This window comes from Crotalus tigris, unplaced genomic scaffold (assembly GCF_016545835.1).
Source record: "Crotalus tigris isolate CLP2741 ecotype Arizona unplaced genomic scaffold, ASM1654583v1 scf7180000019651.407290, whole genome shotgun sequence".
NCBI classification, from domain to species: domain Eukaryota; kingdom Metazoa; phylum Chordata; class Lepidosauria; order Squamata; family Viperidae; genus Crotalus; species Crotalus tigris.
Genome location: NW_024097642.1, coordinates 294,381 through 315,000, shown reverse-complemented (window position 1 = coordinate 315,000; position 20,620 = coordinate 294,381). Strand labels below are relative to the sequence as shown.

Here is a 20,620-nt window from a genome sequence, read left to right as displayed (position 1 = left end):
TCTTTGGGAAGGACTCAATAGGCGGATAAAAATGCCATATCCAGTCTAAATATCTGGATGATGGCTCTATTACCAAAGCTACAGGGGATTTTTGTTGTTGTTGTTAACCTGACTTAAAACCCATAGTGGCTAAATGAAGGCCTACAGATGTATAATACTTGCATCTCAAGTCATCCAAGACTCTTCTTCACTGCTTTCTATTGCCTTAAGAAAAACATTAAGGGTATAAATATGTTCAGGATTAGCATTTAGTTCATTGTGGGGTCTTTAACCGTGAGGAAGTGCAGACAATTTGGTTTAATTGTTTTTTTTTTGTTGCAGGAGAGTTACAAAGAGGGAGGAGAGAAAGAGGAAATAAAACACATATGAAGGTCTTTGCACCACACACAGAGCGCTGTGGTTAGGGCTTGTTAGCATTCCCTATAGACACGGAATTGATTCATGCTGAAAACAGATATCCAAACAAGCTGGGTAAGCCAAACACAATTCCTATCACAAGAGAAGGGAAAGGCCTGTCCGAGCACTGTGTGTCACTGCGCCGGGCCAGGCAGGTGCTGGCTGACGTTGCGTAGAAAGGAAAGCACAGCTAGACGTGCAGCTGCTACTGAAACGAAGCACAAACTGATTGCCAAGGTTCACAAAAAGATGAATTACGATATTTTTTTATGAGATTTACCAAGGAGACGAAAAGGACGTATCTACAGGGCTAAACATAGAGCCAATCTGGTCTAGCGGTTAAAGTACCGGGCTAGAAACTAGGAGATGGTGAGTTCTAGTCCCGCCTTAGTCATGAAAGCCAACTGGGTCATCTTGGGCCAATCACTAGCAGATTGAGAGTTCTAGTCCCGCCTTAGGCATAATAGCCAGCTGGGTTACCTTGGGCCAATCACCAGGAGACTGAGAGTTCTAGTCCCGCCTTAGGCATAATAGCCAGCTGGGTTACCTTGGGCCAATCACCAGGAGACGGTGAGTTCTAGTCCTGCCTTAGTCATGAAAGCTAGCTGGGTCACCTTGGAACAATCACCAGGAGACAGTGGGTTCTAATCCCGCCTTAGGCATGATAGCCAGCTAGGTCACCTTGGGCCAATCACCAGAAGACTGGAGTTCTAGTCCTGCCTTAGGCACGAAAGCCGGCTGGGTGACTTTGGGCCAATCACCATGAGAGTGTGAGTTTTAGTCCCATGTTAGGCATGAAATCTGGCTGGGTGACTTTGGGCCAATCACCAGGAGACTGAGAGTTCTAGTCCCGCCTTAGGCATGAAAGAAGGTTGGGTGACTTCGGGCCAATCACTAGGAGACTGTGAGTTCTAGTCCCGCCTTTGGCATGAAAGCCAGCTGGGTCACCTTAGGCTAGTCTCTCTCACTCATCCCAACTCATCCCAAAGGGTGTTTGTTGTAGGAAAAATAGGAGGAGGAAAGAGTACAGTTAGTCCTTGACTTACAACTACCAATTGAGCACAAAATTTCCATTGCTAAGCGAGACAGTTGCGGAGTGAAATTTGCCCCATTTTGCAACCTTTCTTGCTACAGTTGTTCAGCGAATCGCTGCAGTTCTTAAGTTAGTTAAGACCGTCGTTAATTGCGTCTGGCTTCCCCCTTGACTGCCGTTCAGGGAGGATCCCGTGACCCCCAGAACGTTGCCACGGTCATAACTATGAATCGTCTGCAAAAGCGTCTGAATTTTGACCACGTGACCATGAGGACGTTGCCATGGCTGTGAGAAAGGTGGTCACGAGTCAGTAGTCCTTTCATTTATAACAATAACAGTAAAGTTGGAAGGGACCTTGGAGGTCATCTAGTCCAACCCCCTGCTCAGGCAGGAAACCCTAGACCATTTCAGACAAATGGCTGTCCAGTTTCTTCTTAAAGACTTCCAGTGTTGGAGCATCCACTGCTTCTGGAGGCAGGTGGTTCCACTGGTTAATTGTTCTCACTGTCAGGAAGTTTCTCCTTAGTTCCAGGTTGCTTCTCTCCTTGATGGGTTTCCATCCGTTGCTTCTTGTCTTTGCCTTCAAGCGTTTTGGAGAAGAGCTTGACTCCCTCTCCTCTGGGGCAGCCCCTGAGATACTGGAAGGCTGCTATCCTGTCCCCCCTCGTCCTTCTCTTCATTAAACCAGACATATCCAATTCTAGTGATGTTGTAACTCAATGGTCACTAAATGAACTATTACAATGATGGCAAACCTATGGCATGCGTGCCAGAGGCAGCACTCAGAGCTCTCTCTGTGGGCACATCTGCCGCCACCACTGCCAGCTCACACAGGTCCATTAGGCCACCGCTGGCACCCGGAATGGCAGCCCCACCCAGCACAAAGGAGGCGAACAGCTGGCTAGCAAGCTTGAGTAGAGGTGGTAGAGCATGCCTCCCCATGCACTCACTGGCCTCTGTGTGCAGGGGCTGATGGTGTCAGGCAGCAGTCACCCCTGCCTCGCCCCGCAGCAATGGTACCCCCACCCCACCCCCTGCCTCATCCCACAGGACAAGCCTCCTGCCCACTGCCCACACACCAGAGACCCCCTGGATCTCCCCAACCCTGCCATGCCCACCCAGTTGGCCACGCACACCCCCAACCCCGAGGACACCACAATGCTGATGAGGCCCTGGCCCTTTGCAATAAATAAGTGGGTTGTGGGTTGTGGTTTGGGCACTTGGTCTCTAAAAGGTTCGCCATCACTGAACTATTATAAGTCGAGGACTATCTGTATTAGTTATGTTCCCTGGCTTGTTTCATTTGTAAAAATAATAAAGGCGGGATACGAATAAACGTAAAAACGCATTACACCTGTTCGAAAGCAAGGCGGAACTATGTGGATTCCAGGTCACGACAAAAATAGGCTACTTCTGTTTGTTACAAGCGGGAGAAAAGGCTTATATTGAGATATCTGAGGTGCCCCAAATACACTCACACACACACACACAGATGGACGAAAGCACGAAATGCCTGATGGACAAAGAGGCAGGCGGCCGTGGCAGCAATGCAACTCACTTGCTACTCCGGACGCGATTCCGTATAGTAGTCCTCCTCCTTCGGACTCCGGCTGGAAGACATGGGAGCTGGGAGGAGGGCTCCGCTCTTGACGGATGAAGTTGTACAGCAAGGTTTTCACCAGTCGGCTGGTGTACCCGAGGCTGGCGACACAAAAGAGCCCAAGTTGTACATTATGGTTTGGAGAAGATGGATTGATTATATTCCAAAGAAATATGAAACTGAAAAGTATTATCTTGCTTTTGCGTAGATTTTAGATAATTATTAATAGTTTTAATTATATTATTATTTTTGTTTTATTAATATTTGCTTTAAGAAGGAGTTAAAGTGTGTTATGGTTTTGTTTGATAGTATAGTTGGTTTATGTTAGTTAGATAATGTTTGTTTATTTGTTACCCTGTAATCAGCTCTGGGAAGTGGGGGAGGGGGGGAAGGGGAGAGGGGTGGGAGGGTTTATATTGTAATAAAATTTTTAAAAACTTTTAATAATAATAAAAAAGAGCCATAGTTTTACGGGGGGATTTGGGACTGAGCTTGGAACCAAGTCAAGTCATTCCTTTTGTTTCACTCTGTTTTGCAAAACTGTCTTAAAAAGCCAAAGTTTAAAAGTATTCTTTTAAAAGTGAAAATGGATCGCTTAAGACAGGGGTCTTCAACCTGGGCCACTTTAAGACTTGTGGACTTCAACTCCCAGAATTCTGGGAGTTGAAGTCCACAAGTCTTAAAGTGGCCCAGGTTGAGGACCCCTGAGTTAAGAGATACATCTCAAGTTAAAATTCAATGTTTCTTAAGCTTGGCAACTTCAATTCCCGGAGTTCAAATTCAAATTCCCCAGCCAATTCTGGGAATTGAAGTCCGCGCATTTTAAAGCCGTTAAGCGTGAGAAACACTGTTCTAACGGGATGTCTTGCTAGAAACTCTTAAGTCTTCTGGATTTTAAAAAAGCGAATATATGTTAAATATGTTAACAGAGGTGCTAAAAATAAGGTGCCAGTCTGCACACTGTGAAAATAAACACAAGTTTCCCACGACCTTTTTATACATTCAGAAATCGTTTCAGAAAATAAAAATATTTGTTCTATGTGTTCCATTACAGGGAAAGGGATACAAAAGACAGTACAGGTACAGAGCAATGAAGGCAGAAGAAATTTGCACATCTGGGACAGCCTGTTTAGATCCTGGTCCTAATATACTCAAAATATTGAAATGTCCACCTCTCTCTAGAGATTCACAGAAAGAAAAATGATAAATGATTCCCTGCGAACTAAAATTTTAGGCTTGGTGCATTCTAAATATTTGAAATACACAGTTGTGCCATTTTTGAAATTGGATGGCTAATAATAACACTTTTTTTGAGGGGGAGTAGTACCATAAAATTATATATCAATGGAAAGAGAATTTAATCAAGAATGTAATGCAACAAAGCTTGTCCAATTATCTGTACTGTATTCTGTGAAAAGTTATAGCCAAATAGCCAGAAAAAGGAAGCACAACTTGCTTAGGTTGATCTCAAGTAGTTTTCCTTCCTCTGATGGTAGCCAATGAGCGTGAGTGTTTAGAGAGCCAATCGGGTGTCATCTTGTTTTGGCCATGAGCCAATCAGATCACAGTAGGATCCAGTTATTTATGTCATGTATTGAAGCTGAGAGGAGGACATTGGTCAGTGTGTTATGTGATGGCTATCAAGTTGGTTGGGTTTTTTGGTGTTCTTTCATTGAGTGAGCTTGTAAAAGGTAATAAAATTAAAGTCATGGTGCAAAGAGTTGACTCGTTGCCCAGAAAGCGATGTAAAATAGTATTATTAAGTGAACAAGACTACAGTGATAAAGAAATTAGAGGAAAAATGGGTGGAAACTTAACCAAAGGTGCCATTTCTACTGTACACTTTTCCCAAAAGGTTCCCACAATTTTGGCCACTACTGTAGTTCCCACAGCCTCTGGCTAGCTTGGGTTTAGGGAAGCTTGCTGTGAAAAATGCAGAGCCCTCCTAATTCACTCCCTATCCTAAAAACTATGAAGTGGAAATGCACACAGTAATTTCATCTCAGCGTATTTATTTAACAACCTGTTGGTTTAGGTGAGATAAAAATAATCCTTATTGCCCAGAGAGTCAATCTGTTATCAGCCTGGGAGATCTTTCAGGAGCACAAATTAACCTGCAGCTAAATAAAAGCATTTGCTTTGACAGAGTAAATGCCAGAGCCGTGCTCATGAAATTGGGGAATAAAAGCTGCCTGCTTATATAGTAGCCCTGCAGTCTGACCTACCATCGGCCACGCATGAGATACTGATAAATGATGCTCTTCCGCAGAATTTCCTTGTGGAAAAGCTGACAGGACAGAAAAACGACCAGGGTTGTGACAGCCTCCAGTGAAATGCCGTAGGTAATGTCTCTGCAACACATGAAGACATAAAGTGTTAATCAACACCAATGAATATATATTTAATGACAGTCTTTCTGCACGTTGTATGCAAATATCAGGTTTGCAATGAACCTTGCTCAAAAAAGTCATTGGCAAAGAAAGTTGAGCCGAGGTGGCGCAGCAGTTAGAGTGCAGGACTGCAGGCCACTTTAGCTGACTGTGTTCAGCAGGTCAGCGGTTCAAATCTCACCGGCTCAAGATTGACTCAGCCTTCCATCCTTCCGGGGTAGGTAAAATGAGGACCCAGATTGTTGGGGGCAATGTAAATATATATATATATATATATATATACATTGCTTACTGGTGTACACCGCTTAGAGAGTGCTTGCACTTAAAGCAGTATATAAGTCTCATAAATAAATAAACTTCCCCAATTCTCACTGGCGCTAATCCACAGATTCTCTCCCTTAAGTATTTACAAGTAAGAAAACCCTGAAAGGGGGGAAAAAAACAAGAAGATAAACAACTCAAGGCAACAGACCTTATACCATCTCGGTCAAATTGCTGTCTGCCTGATGCCTTAGCCCAGGGGTAGGCAACCTTGGCTCTTTTATGACTCATGGACTTCAACTCCCAGAATTCCTGAGCCAGCCATGCTGAGGAGAAAGGGAGAGGTTTCCAAGCTGAGCCATGCTGGCTCAGGAATTCTGGGAGTTGAAGTTCACAAACCATGAGGGGCCCATAGTTTCTCCATGCTGGCTGAGGAATTCTGGGAGTTGAAGTCCACGAGTCATGAGGGGGGCCATAGTTCCTCCATGCTGGCTCAGGAATTCTGGGAGTTGAAGTCTTCCAGTGATAAAAGGGCCAGGTTTGAAGACCCCTGGCTTAAATATTTTAAAATTTTTCCTCACGGTCACATGATCAAAATTCAGGCATTTGGGCAGAGGTAGGCAACCTTGACTCTTTTATGACTTGTGGACTTCAACTCCCAGAATTCCTGAGCCAGCATAGGGAAACTATGGCCGCCTCATGACTGGTGGACTTCAACTCCCAGAATTCCTCAGGCAGCCATGCTGAGGGGAAAGGGAGAGGCTTCCAAGCTGAGCCAGGCTGGCTCAGGAATTCTGGGAGTTGAAGTCCACAAATCATGAGGGGGGCATAGTTCTCCCATGCTGGCTCAGGAATTCTGGGAGTTGAAGTCCACAGGTCATAAAAGAACCATAGTTGCCTACCCCTGCCTTAATCACTAAACCAAATTGGCTTTTTCCATCCCACAAAAAAATTAGAGAAATTTACACCTATGAAGAAGGGTTGCAAGAACTGGGCATGGCTAGTCTAGTGAAGGGAAGGACTAGGGGTGCCACAATAGCAATATTCCAGTGTTGCAGGGGCTGTCACAGAAAGGAGGGGGAAAACCTCTTCTCCAAAGCCCGAGGGCAGGACGAGAAGAAAGGGATGGAAACTCATCAAGGAGAGAAGCAACCTGGAATTAAGGAGAAATTTCCTGACAGTGAGGACAATCAACCAGTGGAACCACTTTGCCTCCAGACATCGTGGGCCTCCATCACTGGAGGTTTTCAAGAAAAGACTGGACAGTCACATGTCTGAGATGGTATAGGGCAGTGTTTCTCAACCTTGACCATTTTAAGGCATGTGGACTTCAACTCCCAGAATTCCACAGCCAGCAATGCTGGCTGTGGAATTCTGGGAGTTGAAGTCCACATGTCTTAAAATGGTCAAGGTTGAGAAACACTGGTATAGGGTCTCCTGCCTGAGCAAGGGGTTGGACTAGAGTCCCAAATCCCCATTCTGTGGCCCCATGCCGGGCCCCAATCCATTCAGAACCGGGCCACGGAAGTGGTGTACGAGTGCACGAGCAGAAAACTGCATTTGTGAAAGCGGCGCACGCATGCAACATCATCCCTCTCCCTCTCCACCGCTGCCAGTCTGCCGAGCTGCAGCGGTTAGGGAGACCAGTGGACTAGAACGGAGGTCCCCAACCTTTGGGGCACCAGGGATCACCGGTTCCGTGGAGAAAGGATTTTCCACGGACCGGACCGGAGGGTGTGTGTTTTTGTGTGCTGCCTGCATCCCACAGATGGGGCTTTGCTTTTTTGTGCTGCCCGGTTGCTGGCATGCCACGGCCCGGTACCAGTCCACAGACCAGGGGTTGGTCCCTTCCAACTCTGTTATTCTGTTTTGGTGTCTGGATTTCTCCGGGTTTCCCTTTAAAAACATCTACATGGCTCTCCTTTCCCATATTTCTTGAAAGCTCAGCTCTGCACTTGGTGAGGAGTCCAAATCTCTGCGTGTGACGTTTCCAGAGGGTCGAAACCCGAGTTTGGATTTTATCTGGGCCCGCCGTGCCATCTCCTATTTCAAACTTTATAAGCATTATAGAGTCTCGTCTCAGAAGCAATTCCTTTCGCTCGGCTGCCCCCTTTTTGTACCTCGCCCTTAACGGGTCCTTAATTTCAGCGATTTGTGTGGTAAGAACTTTTTATCTCAGACTTTTCAGCCTCGCGGATCTGCGATACCGAAACGGCATCAAGGCTTTGCAATGTTTATACCAGCGGCTCGCAACTTTGGATGCCCAGATGTTTTGGGCCGATAAGAGCTGCAGGATAACAATATTTGGGTGCCCTTGCTGGGAATCGCTGACCTATCGGCTTGTCCCACGTCAGCTTTTCTGAACAAAAGCCACTTCTTACTCTCCAGCTCCTAACGAGTAGAATTTCACCGGAAGCATCCGAGGTTAAAAGTTCGCTAATTTCGGAACGTTGCCAGAAGAGACGGATTCAAGCATCGTTCCCTTCAAATAATAAAGGGAAGAGGGCTTGATTGCCACACTTCCTGAGGGCTGACCACAAAGGCGGAAGACAACTAGCCAAAGATGCTGAAGCCAGTTCAGGATACTGAATGTTGGGTGATCTTTGGGGAACGAGATCTTTCCTCTTGGCAACCCTCTCCAAATCCTCATCCACGAATAGCAAACATGCAGGCAAAGAATACACTGGCGATGGTTGTTTGAGAAATGCTTAGGAAGCTTCTCAGTTTACTTCTAAAAAACAACGGGGAGCCAAAACCCAAACAGTGACCTCTCCTGCCATCCTCTATTTAAAAGGAAAGAACAGGAAATATTCCCAGTTAATGCTTCCACCTCCATAGAAAGGAAGGAAGGGGATTCAGCAGCTACAAAAGGGAATTAAGATGTCTTTGCTCCTCAGTCATTCCCTGGAATGCAGACAAAACCTCAGACGGCTCAGCGCTTCCATTTCTCCTCCTACCTATGTTTATATTCATCCATAAAAATTAAAACAAGAAATATCTATTAAGTCACGCAGAATTACATTCAATCGCTACCAGTTCCAAGGTTGTCCCAAGTCAGCCATTCTATTAAATAAATGAATAAATAAATAAATAAATAAATAGTGTTGGAAGGGACCTTGGAGGTCACCTAGTCCAACCCCCTGCTCAGGCAGGAAACCCTATACCAGCAACGGCGAACCTTTTAAAGACCGAGTGCCTGAACTGCAACCCAAAACCCACTTATGTATCATCGGGTGCTGGATGGGTGTGGTCAATTGAGTGGGTGTGGCCAATTGGGTAGGCGTGGCCCTTTGGGTGAGCATGGCTTCAGTGGGCGGGAGTAAAAAGTTTAATCAATCAATTCCAACTTTGCGTGATCTTTTTTTTTTCCCGTGAGAAGTTGAAATTGATTGATTGAACCTTTTTTCTTTTGCACACGGCGGTGGAGGCCTAAAGCGAAAAGGTTTTATAAAACCCAGCTGAAGGCCTAGGACTGGGGCGACAGCGCGTGTGCCCACAGAGAGGGCTCAGAGTGCCGCCTCTGGCACCCGTGCCATAGGTTCGCCACCACTGCCCTATACCATTTCAGACAAATGGCTGTCCAGTCTCTTCTTAAAAACCTCCAGTGTTGGAGCATTCACAGCTTCTGGAGGCAGGTTGTTCCACTGGTTAATTGTTCTCACTGTCAGGAAGTTTCTCCTTAGTTCCAGGTTGCTTCTCCCCTTGATGAGTTTCCATCCGTTGCTTCTTGTCCTGCCTTCAGGCGCTTTAGAGAATAGTTTCACTCCCTCTTCTTTGGGGCAGCCCCTGAGATACTGGAAGGCTGCCATCATGTCCCCCCTCGTCCTTCTCTTTGTTAAACTAGACATCCCCAATTCCAGCAACCGTTCCTTGTATATTTTAGCCTCCAGTCCCCTGATCATCTTAGTTGCTCTTCTCTGCACGCTTTCTAGAGTCTCAACATCTTTTTTACATCGTGGTGACCAAAACTGGATGCAGGATTCCAAGTGTGGCCTTACCAAGGCCTTGTAAAGTGGTATTAACTCTTCATGTAATCTTGATTCTCTCCCTCTGTTAATGCAGCCCAGCACTGTGTTGGCCTTTTTGGCAGCTGCTGCACACGGCTGGCTCCTATTCAAGTGATTGTCCACTAGGACTCCGAGGTTCCTCTCACAGTTGCTACTATTGAGCAAGTGACTGTCCAGCCTCTTCTTTAAGACCTCCATTGATGGAGCACCCACCATTTCTGAAGTATGTGGGGACCTCCCTTTCCAAGGCGACTGTGAGGCCTGGGGGTTGGGGGTATTGGAATCGAACTGCGTCTGGAGGGAACCCCAAGGGAAAGAGAACATTCAGTATATACTTACAGAAGAGGAACCTCAACAATCAGCTGAACGAGGCAGCAGAGCAATTCTTCCAGAAGATCTTCATATTCAGATGCTAAAAGAAAATAAGGAAATTTTATTGGATATTTCAACATTAGCATAGTAATCTTTCTTCCAAACTTTTACAGGGACAAATTTCATCCGAACTTCCAGTTACCAAAGTTTAAACTTCAACATCTTTTTTGTAAATAGGGCATTTTAAAAAAATGGCTCAAAAACAGCAGGTTGAAATACAGGCTGGGAACTGGGTTCAAATCTAAAATTCCATCTTTTCAGGTTGTTACTATTACACCTCCTGGAAAGTTGCCAGCTCTGTTCTCCAGTGGTTTCAACACATAAGGGACTGTAAATAGAACATACTTATCTAGAAATTGGTTAAAAGCCTGTATCATACAGAAATTAAACTGTAAGGAAGGAGCTTATCAAAACATTTTTGGTAGAAAATGAACAGAAACCTAATCTATAATTCTTTTTGCTTTGTCATTCAGTTCCATTCAAGCAAGTATTATTCTTTGCAGAATTAATAAATCAAGGCTTAATTCTCCAGGAAAATTTGCACACGGCCAATTTTGATCTTGTTTCCAGTCACTATAATTCCCAATCAACAAAACAACTGCTTTGTAGTTTATTCAGACTTAAATACTGCAGTACATAACTACTCAAAATAAGTAAAGTTTCTTTGCTTAGTCCAATATAGCTATCAGATGATGTTGACTCCCTTATATTTTAGTGTAAATCTACAGAAAAACAGACTGTGGCATACCCTGATTTCAAGTTACTGATCTCAGCATACAGAGTTCAGAGACTTAGATGATGATGATGATAATAATAATAATAATAATGATGATGAAAGGGACCTTGAAGGTCATCTAGTCCAACCCCCTGCTCAGGCAGGAAACACTATACCATTTCAGACAAATGGCCGTCCAGTCTCTTCTTAAAGACTTCCAGGGTTGCAGTATTCACTGCTTCTGGAGGCAGGTTGTTCCACTGATTAATTGTTCTCAGGAAATTTCTCCTTAGTTCTAGTTTGCTTCTCTCTTTGATTAGTTTCCATCCATTGCTTCCTCTCCTGCCTTCAGGGGCTTTGGAGAAGAGCTTGACTCCCTCTTCTTTGGGGCAGCCCCTGAGATATTGGAAGACTGCTATCCTGTCGCCCCTCGTCCTTCTCTTCATTAAACTAAACATCCCCAATTCCAGCAACCGTTCCTTGTATGTTTTAGCCTCCAGTCCCCTGATCATCTTTGTTGCTCTTCTCTGCACTCTTTCGAGTCTCAACATCTTTTTTACATCGTGGTGACCAAAACTGGATGCAGGATTCCAAGTGTGGCCTTACCAAGACCTTGTAGAGTGGTATTAACACTTCACGTGATCTTGATTCTATCCCTCTGTTAATGCAGCCCAGCACTGTGTTGGCCTTTTTGGCAACTGCAACACACTGCTGGCTCATATTTAAGTGTTTGTCCACTGGGACACCAAGATCCCTCTCACAGTTACTGCTATTGAGCCAGGTACCCCCTATCCCATACCTGTGCATTTGGTTTTTCTTGCCTAAATGTAGAACCTTACACTGAATTTCATTTTGTTAGATAGCGCCCAGTGTTCAAGTCTGTCCAGATCCTTCTGTATCTTAAGCCTGTCTTCTGGAGTGTTGGCTATTCCTGCCAGCTTGGTGTCATCTGCAAATTTGATGAGTTCCCCATCTATCCCTTCATCCAAATCGTTGATGAAGATGTTGAAGAGCCCTGGGCCCAGAACAGAGCCCTGGGACACCCCAATACACACTTCCCTCCATGCAGATGCAGTTCCATTGAGGACCACACGCTGAGTACAGCCAGTCAGCCAGCTACGGATCCATCTGGTAGGAATGATTGATTTAAAGGAATAATGCCCTGATTCAAAGCAGTACAGTTTGTTTCCCCAGGACAAAAACATCAATCATCAGAATAAATTTCTTTTGTAACAGACCGAGGGGGCAAAATTACAATTTAGATAAGGAAGTTGAAAAGGGGATAGGCTAAATTTGCATTGCATTTGGGATACCCAAACTGACCACCTTCCATTTCCTTCCATCATCCAACACCCCAGGTGATAGGCTCAAGATCCAGATCAGGGGTTTTCAAACTTGGCCCTTTTATGACTTATGGACTTCAACTCCCAGAATTCCCCAGCCAGCATGCCTAGCTGAGGAATTCTGGGAATTGAAGTCCACAAGTGGCAAAAGGGCCAAGTTTGAAGTCTCCTGATCTAGATGGATCTTGACAAACTTGACACTGGGCCCTATCCAACAAAATGAACTTCAATGTAGAGAAAGGTAAGGCTTTACACTTAGGCAAGAAAAAACAAATGCACAGGTAGCGACTGGGTGAAACCTGGCTCAAAAGCAGTAACCGTGAGAGGGATCCTGGAGTCCTAGTGGATAATCCTTAAATATGAGCCAGCCGTGTGGGTCAGCAGCCAAAAACGCTAATGCAGTGCAAGAGACGGACAGAATCAAGATCACGTGAAATATTAAAACCACTTTACAAGGCCTTGGTAAGGCCACACTTGGAATACGGCATCCAGTTTTGGTCACCAAGATGTAAAAAAGATGTTGAGACTCTAGAAAGAGTGCAGAGAAGAGCAACTAAGATGATCAGGGGACTGGAGGCTAAAACATATAAGGAAAGTTGCTGGAATTCGGTAGGTCTAGATCAGTGGTTCTCAACCTTTTTAATGCCGCAACCCCCAACTGGTCGTAAGTTGAAGACTACTCAACCAGTCGTAAGTCGAGGACTACTCAACTGGTGCAGCACCGTTTGCAGAATGGGAATTTTGGCGGGCTCAGCAGGGCAGAGACAGCCTGGACAATTCCTATTGGCTTTTGAAAGCCAATAGAATTAGACTCTATTCAAGAGAGTCTATTCTATTGGCTTTCAAAAGCCAATAGAATAAAAGGGAGTAGCACAGCCAAGGAAAAGGGGGAAAAAAATGGCGGACTGCGTTGTTTGGCGACCCCCGTGAAATGGTCGTTCGACCCCAAATGGGGTCCCGACCCACAGGTTGAGAACCACTGCCCTAGATAAATGAAGAGAAGGACAAGGGGGGACAGGATAGCAGAGTTCCAATATCTCAGGGACTGCCCCAAAGAAGAGGAAGTCAAGCTATTCTCCAAAGCGCCTGAAGGCAGGACAAGAAGCAATGGATGGAAATTAATCAAAGAGAGAAGCAAACTAGAACTAAGGAGAAATTTCCTGAGAACAATTAACCAGTGGAACAACCTGCCTACAGAAGTGGTGAATGCTTCAACACTGGAAGTTTTTAAGCAAAGACTGGACAGCCCCTTGTCTGGAATGGTATGGGGTTTCCTGCCCGAGTAAGGGGTTGGACTAGATGACCTCCAAGGTCCCTTCCAACTCTGTTATTCTGTTACTCTGCTTATCACAAACTATAACTAGGACATGCCCCAACATGGAAGAGGTCACTAGTTTTACCTTCGTAAGGTAAGTAGGGATAACATCGAAGAAAATGAACATGTATTTGCATTAAAAAAAAAACCCTCTGTGATTCATAAATAAATTAGGTTCTATGTTTCCCTTCGTCACGCAAGGCCGGGGCATCAGAAAGGTAAAGATGGCTGACCACTGGCCAACCGAGGTGCAGTTAGCAATTCTTCCAGCTCAGCCCTTGCCCACAGAATTATCACAAAATCAGCTTTGGGAAATGCCTTTCCCTCCAGCCCAGTCCTTAAGCCAGGGGTCTTCAGACTTGGCCACTTTAAGACTTGTGGACTTCAACTCCCAGAATTCCTCAGCCAGCCCTAAGGGGCTGGCTGAGGAATTCTGGGAGCTGAAGTCCACAAGTCTTAAAGTGGCCAAGTCTGAAGACCCCTGCATTAAGCCAAAGCCTAAAAATCCAATTGCTTTCATTTGTCTGCTTCGCCGCATCCCTAAACATCCAGATCCTGTTTTTCCCTCTTTTACCTTCTGGCTATTTGGGAACATCCTAACAGTTTGCACCTACAATATTGACACACTTTAGGGGAGCTTTTCAGTGCAAGTTGAGTTCACGGCATTGTGTCCTAACACAAAGGGAAGGTGATATGGCATCCTTCTCTGAGCTTCGCCACCTCCCGGAACAGAGGAAATAATTCCAATTTTACAGAAGGGAAAACTAAAACAGGAAACAATCAACTGGCAGAAGATCAGAGTGCAGCGCAGATCACACCAAAGAGGAATTCCAATTTCCTGGCTTTTGGGTCCCGCTCCAAAGCAACAGACCACACACACACAAGCAGCTTCTCTTTCTGTGTTCAAAGATGGTTCGTTAAACAAGGCCAAAGAAATGTGTCACTTTCTTCAACCAACTTAGCACCCAGATGGTTTTGCTGCTTTGAGTAACAGGAACAATTCTTTAAGCGTTTACTTGCCTGGAACAAAATAATATAAATATTTCTCAATGGTTGGGGAAGGGGTTAGTAACTCTCTCCCACTCCCAGGTGGAACTAGGAGATGGGGTAAAGAAAAACCACGACAGGCAGTCCTCCCACTATGGCCACAACGGAGCCCAAAATTTCTGTTGCTAAGCAAGACTGGTAGTAGTAGTAGTAGTAGTAGTAGTAGTAGTAGTAGTAGTAGTAGTAATAGTCTATTACTATTGGTACTACCCTTGCTTGCTTTTGCCACGGTCTTTCTATTTCTATTTGTAGGTCTTTGTATTTTGTTATCTTCTCCAGTTCTTTCTCTTCTATTCTGCTATCTCCAGGCACTGCCACGTCCACTATCCAGACTTTTTTGTCTTTCTTATCGACAATTGTTAAGTCTGGGGTGTTATGTTGCAGGTGCTTGTCTGTTTGAATTCTGAAGTCCCAGAGCCGTTTAACTTTCTCTATTTTATGATCCCACCAGTTCTTGCTTACAGGCAAATGGTATTTCTTGCAGATCTTCCAATAGGCTCCTTGGGTGCAATCCCAAAACAACTGGAGCACCACTTGAACACCATCATCGGCATTGACAAATTCGCTATTAGTCAATTGCAAAAGGCGGCCTTACTAGGAACTGCTTCCATCCTGCGACGATATCTGTAATACCATCAAACATCCACATCTGCCTATCCCAGGTCCTGGGTAAGGACTCGATAGGTAGACAAAATGCCAAATCCAGCCTGAACATCTGGCTGACTGTGCAATGATCATCATCATCATCATCATCATCACCACCATAAAGTTGGAAGGGACCTTGGAGGTCATCTAGTCCAACCCTCTGCTCAGGCAGGAAACCCTATACCATTTCGGAAAAATGGCTGTCCAGTCTCTTCTTAAAAACTTCCAGTGTTGGAGCATTCACTGCTTTTGGAGGCAGGTTGTTCCATTGGTTAATTGTTCTCACTGTCAGGAAGTTTCTCCTTAGTTCCAGGTTGCTTCTCTCCTTGATGAGTTTCCATCCGTTGCTTCTCATCCTGACTTCAGGGGCTTTGGATAATAGGTGGACCCCTCCTCCCTTCGTTGTGGCACTGATCTTAAGGGGGTTTTGTGGCAGCCCCTTAAGAGCAGAATTATTCCGATCAGGGTTTTGCCCCAATACCCAACTCCTTTTCCGATTCAATCTCTTCCTATCTCAAGGGATCCTTGAGGGGAAGTCCCTGGAACAGGGATAGACAACCTTGGCTCTTTTATGACTCCTGGACTTCAACTCCCAGAATCCCTGAGCCAGCCATGCTGAGGGGAAAGGGAGAGGTTTCCAAGCTGAGCCAGGCTGGCTCGGGAATTCTGGGAGTTGAAGTCCACCAGTCATAAAGCGACCTAGGCCTAGGCCAGAGGTAGGCAACCTTGGCTCTTTTATGACTCGTGGAATTCTGGGAGTTGAGGGGGCCATAGTTCCCCCGTGCTGGCTGAGGAATTCTGGGAGTTGAAGTCTATGAGTCATAAAAGAGCCAAGGTTGCTCTGGAACATCCATTCTCTCCCACCTTTTGCATACAATTCTGTTTAGGATAAAATGAGCGATGGACAACGTATTGTGAGACACCAACCAGGAAGTGTAAGAACGAACGTTCTGCGGAATGATAAACCTTTTGGCCAAGGCGGGACGCCGTCTGTTCTCTTGGAATAACTCAATATTTACCGTAGGAGCCCGGGGTTTTTTCCTCATAGGTGAAGTGAAGCTGCAGTTGCTCTTCTGGCATCTGACAGATCAAAACTTTCAGCAGGCAGCAAATAAGGAAGAGGGCGTTCTGGGCCTGCCAGATGAAGAGGTGGCTGGAAGAGAAACGGGACTTTCAGGAGCTGAGCACCAAACACAGAGAAAGAAGACAACCTTCAAGACACAGGGTGTCCTTGGCTTACAACCACTTGTTTACTGACCGTCCAAAATTTCAACGGCACTGGAAAAAGTGACATGGGGCCGTTTTTTACACTTGTGGCCGTTGCAGCACCTCCACAGGTCACGGGATCGAAATCCAGACACTTTGGCCCCCGGCTCCGTATTTTGGATGGCCGCCATTGCCTGGGGGCCACATCGCCATTTCCCACGACCCTCCAACACACAAAGCCAACAGGGAAGCCAGGTTCGGCTTACAACCAGGTTACTAAGAGCGGCAAAAATAATTTACTTAAGAGCTAAGGCAAGAAAAGTCATAAAATGGGACAAAATGACTCTCTCTCGCTTAGCAATGGGAATTTTGGGCTGCGTTGTGGTTGTAAGTCAAGGATCTGCATTCATCACAAGACGTTCATGACATGAAATGCTCATTTATTATATCCATCCCTCCTTCCCTCCCCCTCTCTCTCTATCTGTATCTATCTATTTATCTATCTCTATCTCTACATCTATCTATATCTATCAATTTATCTCTCTATCTCTCTCTACATCTATCATCTATCTATATCTATCAATCTATCTACATCTATCATCTATCTATATCTATCAATCTATCTATATCTATCAATCTCTCTCTACATCTATCTATCATCTATCTATATCTATCAATCTCTGTATCTCTGTCTCTCCATCATCTATATCTATCCGTCTATATATCTATCCGTCTGTCTGTCTGTCTGTCTGTCTGTCTGTCTGTCTCTGTCTATCTATCTATCTATCTATCTATCTATCTATCTATCTATCTATCTATCTATCTATCTATCTATCCACTTTTTTATTTGTGTGTTTATATCACAACTTAATATTTTTATAAATATTTTATAAATCTTTTAAAGTGGTGAAAATCGCTAATATCCCTTCCCCTCCTGTTTCCCCACAACAACAACCTTGCAAGGTGGCCTGGGCTGAGAGAGAAAGAGAGGGCCTGGCCCAAGGTCACCCAGTTCTCTTCACATTCTCAAGCAGATGCCAGCAGATCAGAGGAGCAGATTTATTCCATAAAATTAGGGAGGCACATAGGCAAAAAGTGGGATCTGACTAACCCTGACCTAAGTGCATCCCCAGATCCTGCCTTCTGCGTGTGCTATTTGTCTGATATGGGTTTCCTGCCTGAGCAGGGGGTTGGACTAGATGACCTCCAAGATCCCTTCCAACTTTATTATTATTATTATTTGACTGAACAGGAAAGTACTGAATCCCAGACAATGCAGAAAGGGCTACTAGCTGCAATTCCAAACCTTGACAAATATGAAGCATGGGTATAATTTCATAATATTGTACAATGTTGTCAGCTTGTCCCTTGCGAGTCGCTTTCTATAATCCATGGTCTATCAAAAAAAAATAATAATCTCCCTGAGTCGCCTCCTTTCTGTGGAGCTGTCAAGCAGAAAAAGTCCCGTGTCTCTAATTCTTTTCATTACTGATGTCATTGGATGCAATGTGACCTTAGCAACGTGGAGCAGTCGGGTGGTTAACACCGTGCAGAACATATGGTACTATTAGTCAAGCAGATACAATTTTAGAGGCCAGCAACTCCATTTTTGGAAAGCCAGATCCCCAGATGTTGGGAGAATTATGTAGAGTATGTCTGATCGTATCAGACAGATGGACTGAATCAAGCAAGATGGGATGACAGAATAAATAGAGTTGGAAGGGACCTTGGAGGTCATCTAGTCCAACCCCCTGCTGAGGCAGGAAACCCTATACCATTTCAGACAAATGGCTGTCCAGTCTCTTCTTAAAAACTTCCAGTGTTGGAGCATTCACCACTTCTGGAGGCAGGTAGTTCCACTGGTTAATTGTTCTCACTGTCAGGAAGTTTCTCCTTAGTTCTAGGTTGCTTCTCTCCTTGACTGATTTCCTTCTTGTCGTGCCTTCAGGTGATGGAGCATTTAATTTATTTACCTTTTTTTTAAAAAAAATGGGAATTGGGGGATACCCATTTGGCCTTTCCTGGTTTTAGAAAATGTTATCCTTAAATCAATGCGTGTGCTACAGTTTTTGTATGTTTCCTGCCACAAAACAGTAGGAACCCTTATCATCATCTCCCAGCAGTTTTTGACGGAAAGGTCTTTGAGACCATTAATGAAGGACTCAGACTTCATAAAATACAATTAGCTGGGCTCCTGAAGCGATCAGCCAGCCCCCTCAGCAGCAACTGTGTGCATTTCAAACCATGGTTGGGTTTGGCATTTGCGTTTTGCAGTAACAAAAATCAGCAAGTAACACAACACACTTACTTCTGACATTCTGCTGAAATCTGTAATTCTTTGGTTCTGGAAAGGAAGACTTTAATCAGCGAAGCAAGATTTCCTGTCCGAGGATTATTCTCCACTAGGAAGAAGATCAGGAAAAGTTAGGTAACGTTTCAGATTGTACAAGGATTCTATCTAGTTTAAACATGAGATTTGCAAGCCTTTGTCCTCTTACCCGGGTAGGACACTCAAACTTAACAAAGAATTTACCTCTTTCTTTGTAAATTTGTTCCACACATTTACTGAGCTGGTATGCTCAGCCAGGCATTGCAGGAGATGTTTAGCCATCAAAGAAGCCTCAAGGTGCCATATTTCAAATAGATGAGACAACATGCTTTAAAATAGGGGAAAAGGAGAATTCAAGAAGTCCCAAAGGTGCTTTTTCAAAAGGCAACTGGACTTTCTTTGTGTTTCTTTTAAGACGTTTCTCTTCTCATCCAAGATGCTTCTTCAGCTCTGGATGGTGGGAAATGGAAGGATTTACACTCCTTGCAGACAGCTGGTCATTTGTATTCTTTTAGCATGTCATTTAGGCCACTTGGGGGTTTACCTGTGTGCTCAGGGTCACCTGAGTGGTGCAAATGGGTGTGGAGCCTTCTTGGAACTGCGTTGTAGACTGGAAACAGATGATGTCAGATCCCAGCCTACAACACAGTCCTTTCAAGAGTTACAAGAAGGCTCTACACATATTTGCACAACTTAGGTGACCCTGAGGACACAGCTAAACCTCCAAGCGGCCTCAACGACCCTCTAAAAGGATGCAAATGACCGGCTGTCTGCAAGGAGTATAAATCCTTCCATTCCCCACCATCCGGTCAGAGCTGAAGAAGCTTCTGGGACAAGAGCCGAGGTGATGCAGCAGTTAGAGTGCAGTACTGCAGGCCACTTTAGCCGACTGTGTTCAGCAGGTCAGCGGTTCAAATCTCACCGGCTCAAGGTTGACTCAGCCTTCCATCCTTCCGGGTTAGGTAAAATGAGGACCCAGATTGTTGGGGGCAATGTAAATATATATATACATTGCTTACTGGTGTACACCGCTTAGAGAGTGCTTGCACTTAAAGCTGTATATAAGTCTCATTCATTCATTCATTCATAAATAAATAAAAAAGAAAGAAAGAAAGAAAGAAAGAAAGAAAGAAAGAAAGAAAGAAAGAAAGAAAGAAGCGAAATGTCTCCAAAGAAAAACAAGAAAGTCCAGTTGCGTCTTGAAAAAGCACCCATGGGACACTGCCATGACCTGGAGGACTGAGGACCTCCATAGAACATTCAAGATGGAGCTACTGATATTAACCTTCTCGTTTCCCATGTCTAATTCTTACATTTCAGATAGTTTCATAAAGTTCAGACAAAGCCGCAAATGGCAGTTTCATAAAATTCTGACCGTGTCACAGAGCTCAAAAACTATTCATCTGGATCCATATACCGCAGCAGAGTTCGGAAAGCCCGTTGTTTTGTTCACATTTGAATCACGGGGGGATTTTAGACGGGGTCAAAATGCAGCATTTTGAAGAAGCATTTGACACCAATTATCAAGCACTTTTCATGCTCCATTTCTGCTTTTATCTCCTACACACATTTTCTTCTGAACAGACGCATTTAAATCCTTTTCTTAAAAGAGAGAGAAGAAAAACAACCTGTTCCTCCACTAGAACGTAATAGAACTGCACCCAAGCCACTTCCTATGACAGCATGCAACATAAAGCAAAAAGCTGTGAAAACTTTTGGTTCAAATAGCACATGCGGGCGCAATATGACTGCTTCGAGCCCTCAAAACAAAGCGTGGGGTTTTTTTTTAAAGCCTCGTGTGCAGATCACAGATGGGAGACATTAAATGCATCAGAAAGAAAAAGGGTTAGGCCAGGGATAGGCAACCTCGGCTCTTTTATGACTGGTGGACTTCAACTCCCAGAATTCCTGAGCCAGCCTGGCTCAGCTTGGAAACCTCTCCCTTTCCCCTCAGCACGGCT

At 44.7% G+C, this 20,620-nt stretch overlaps 1 protein-coding gene across 8 annotated transcripts in view; it reads right to left on the bottom strand.

Annotated features, from left to right (window-relative positions):
* The window catches only part of DYM (dymeclin), a 143,995-nt gene that overhangs the window by 81,269 nt on the left and 42,106 nt on the right, over positions 1–20,620 (bottom strand). For all 8 annotated transcript variants that reach the window (XM_039364096.1, XM_039364102.1, XM_039364103.1 and 5 more), the window contains exons 5-9: positions 18,639–18,732; positions 16,144–16,277; positions 10,027–10,099; positions 5,255–5,380; positions 2,988–3,130 (exon numbers count right to left, since the gene is read on the bottom strand). In XM_039364096.1, the coding sequence (XP_039220030.1) occupies positions 2,988–3,130; positions 5,255–5,380; positions 10,027–10,099; positions 16,144–16,277; positions 18,639–18,732 (570 nt within the window). The remainder of the gene's footprint in view (positions 1–2,987; positions 3,131–5,254; positions 5,381–10,026; positions 10,100–16,143; positions 16,278–18,638; positions 18,733–20,620) is intronic.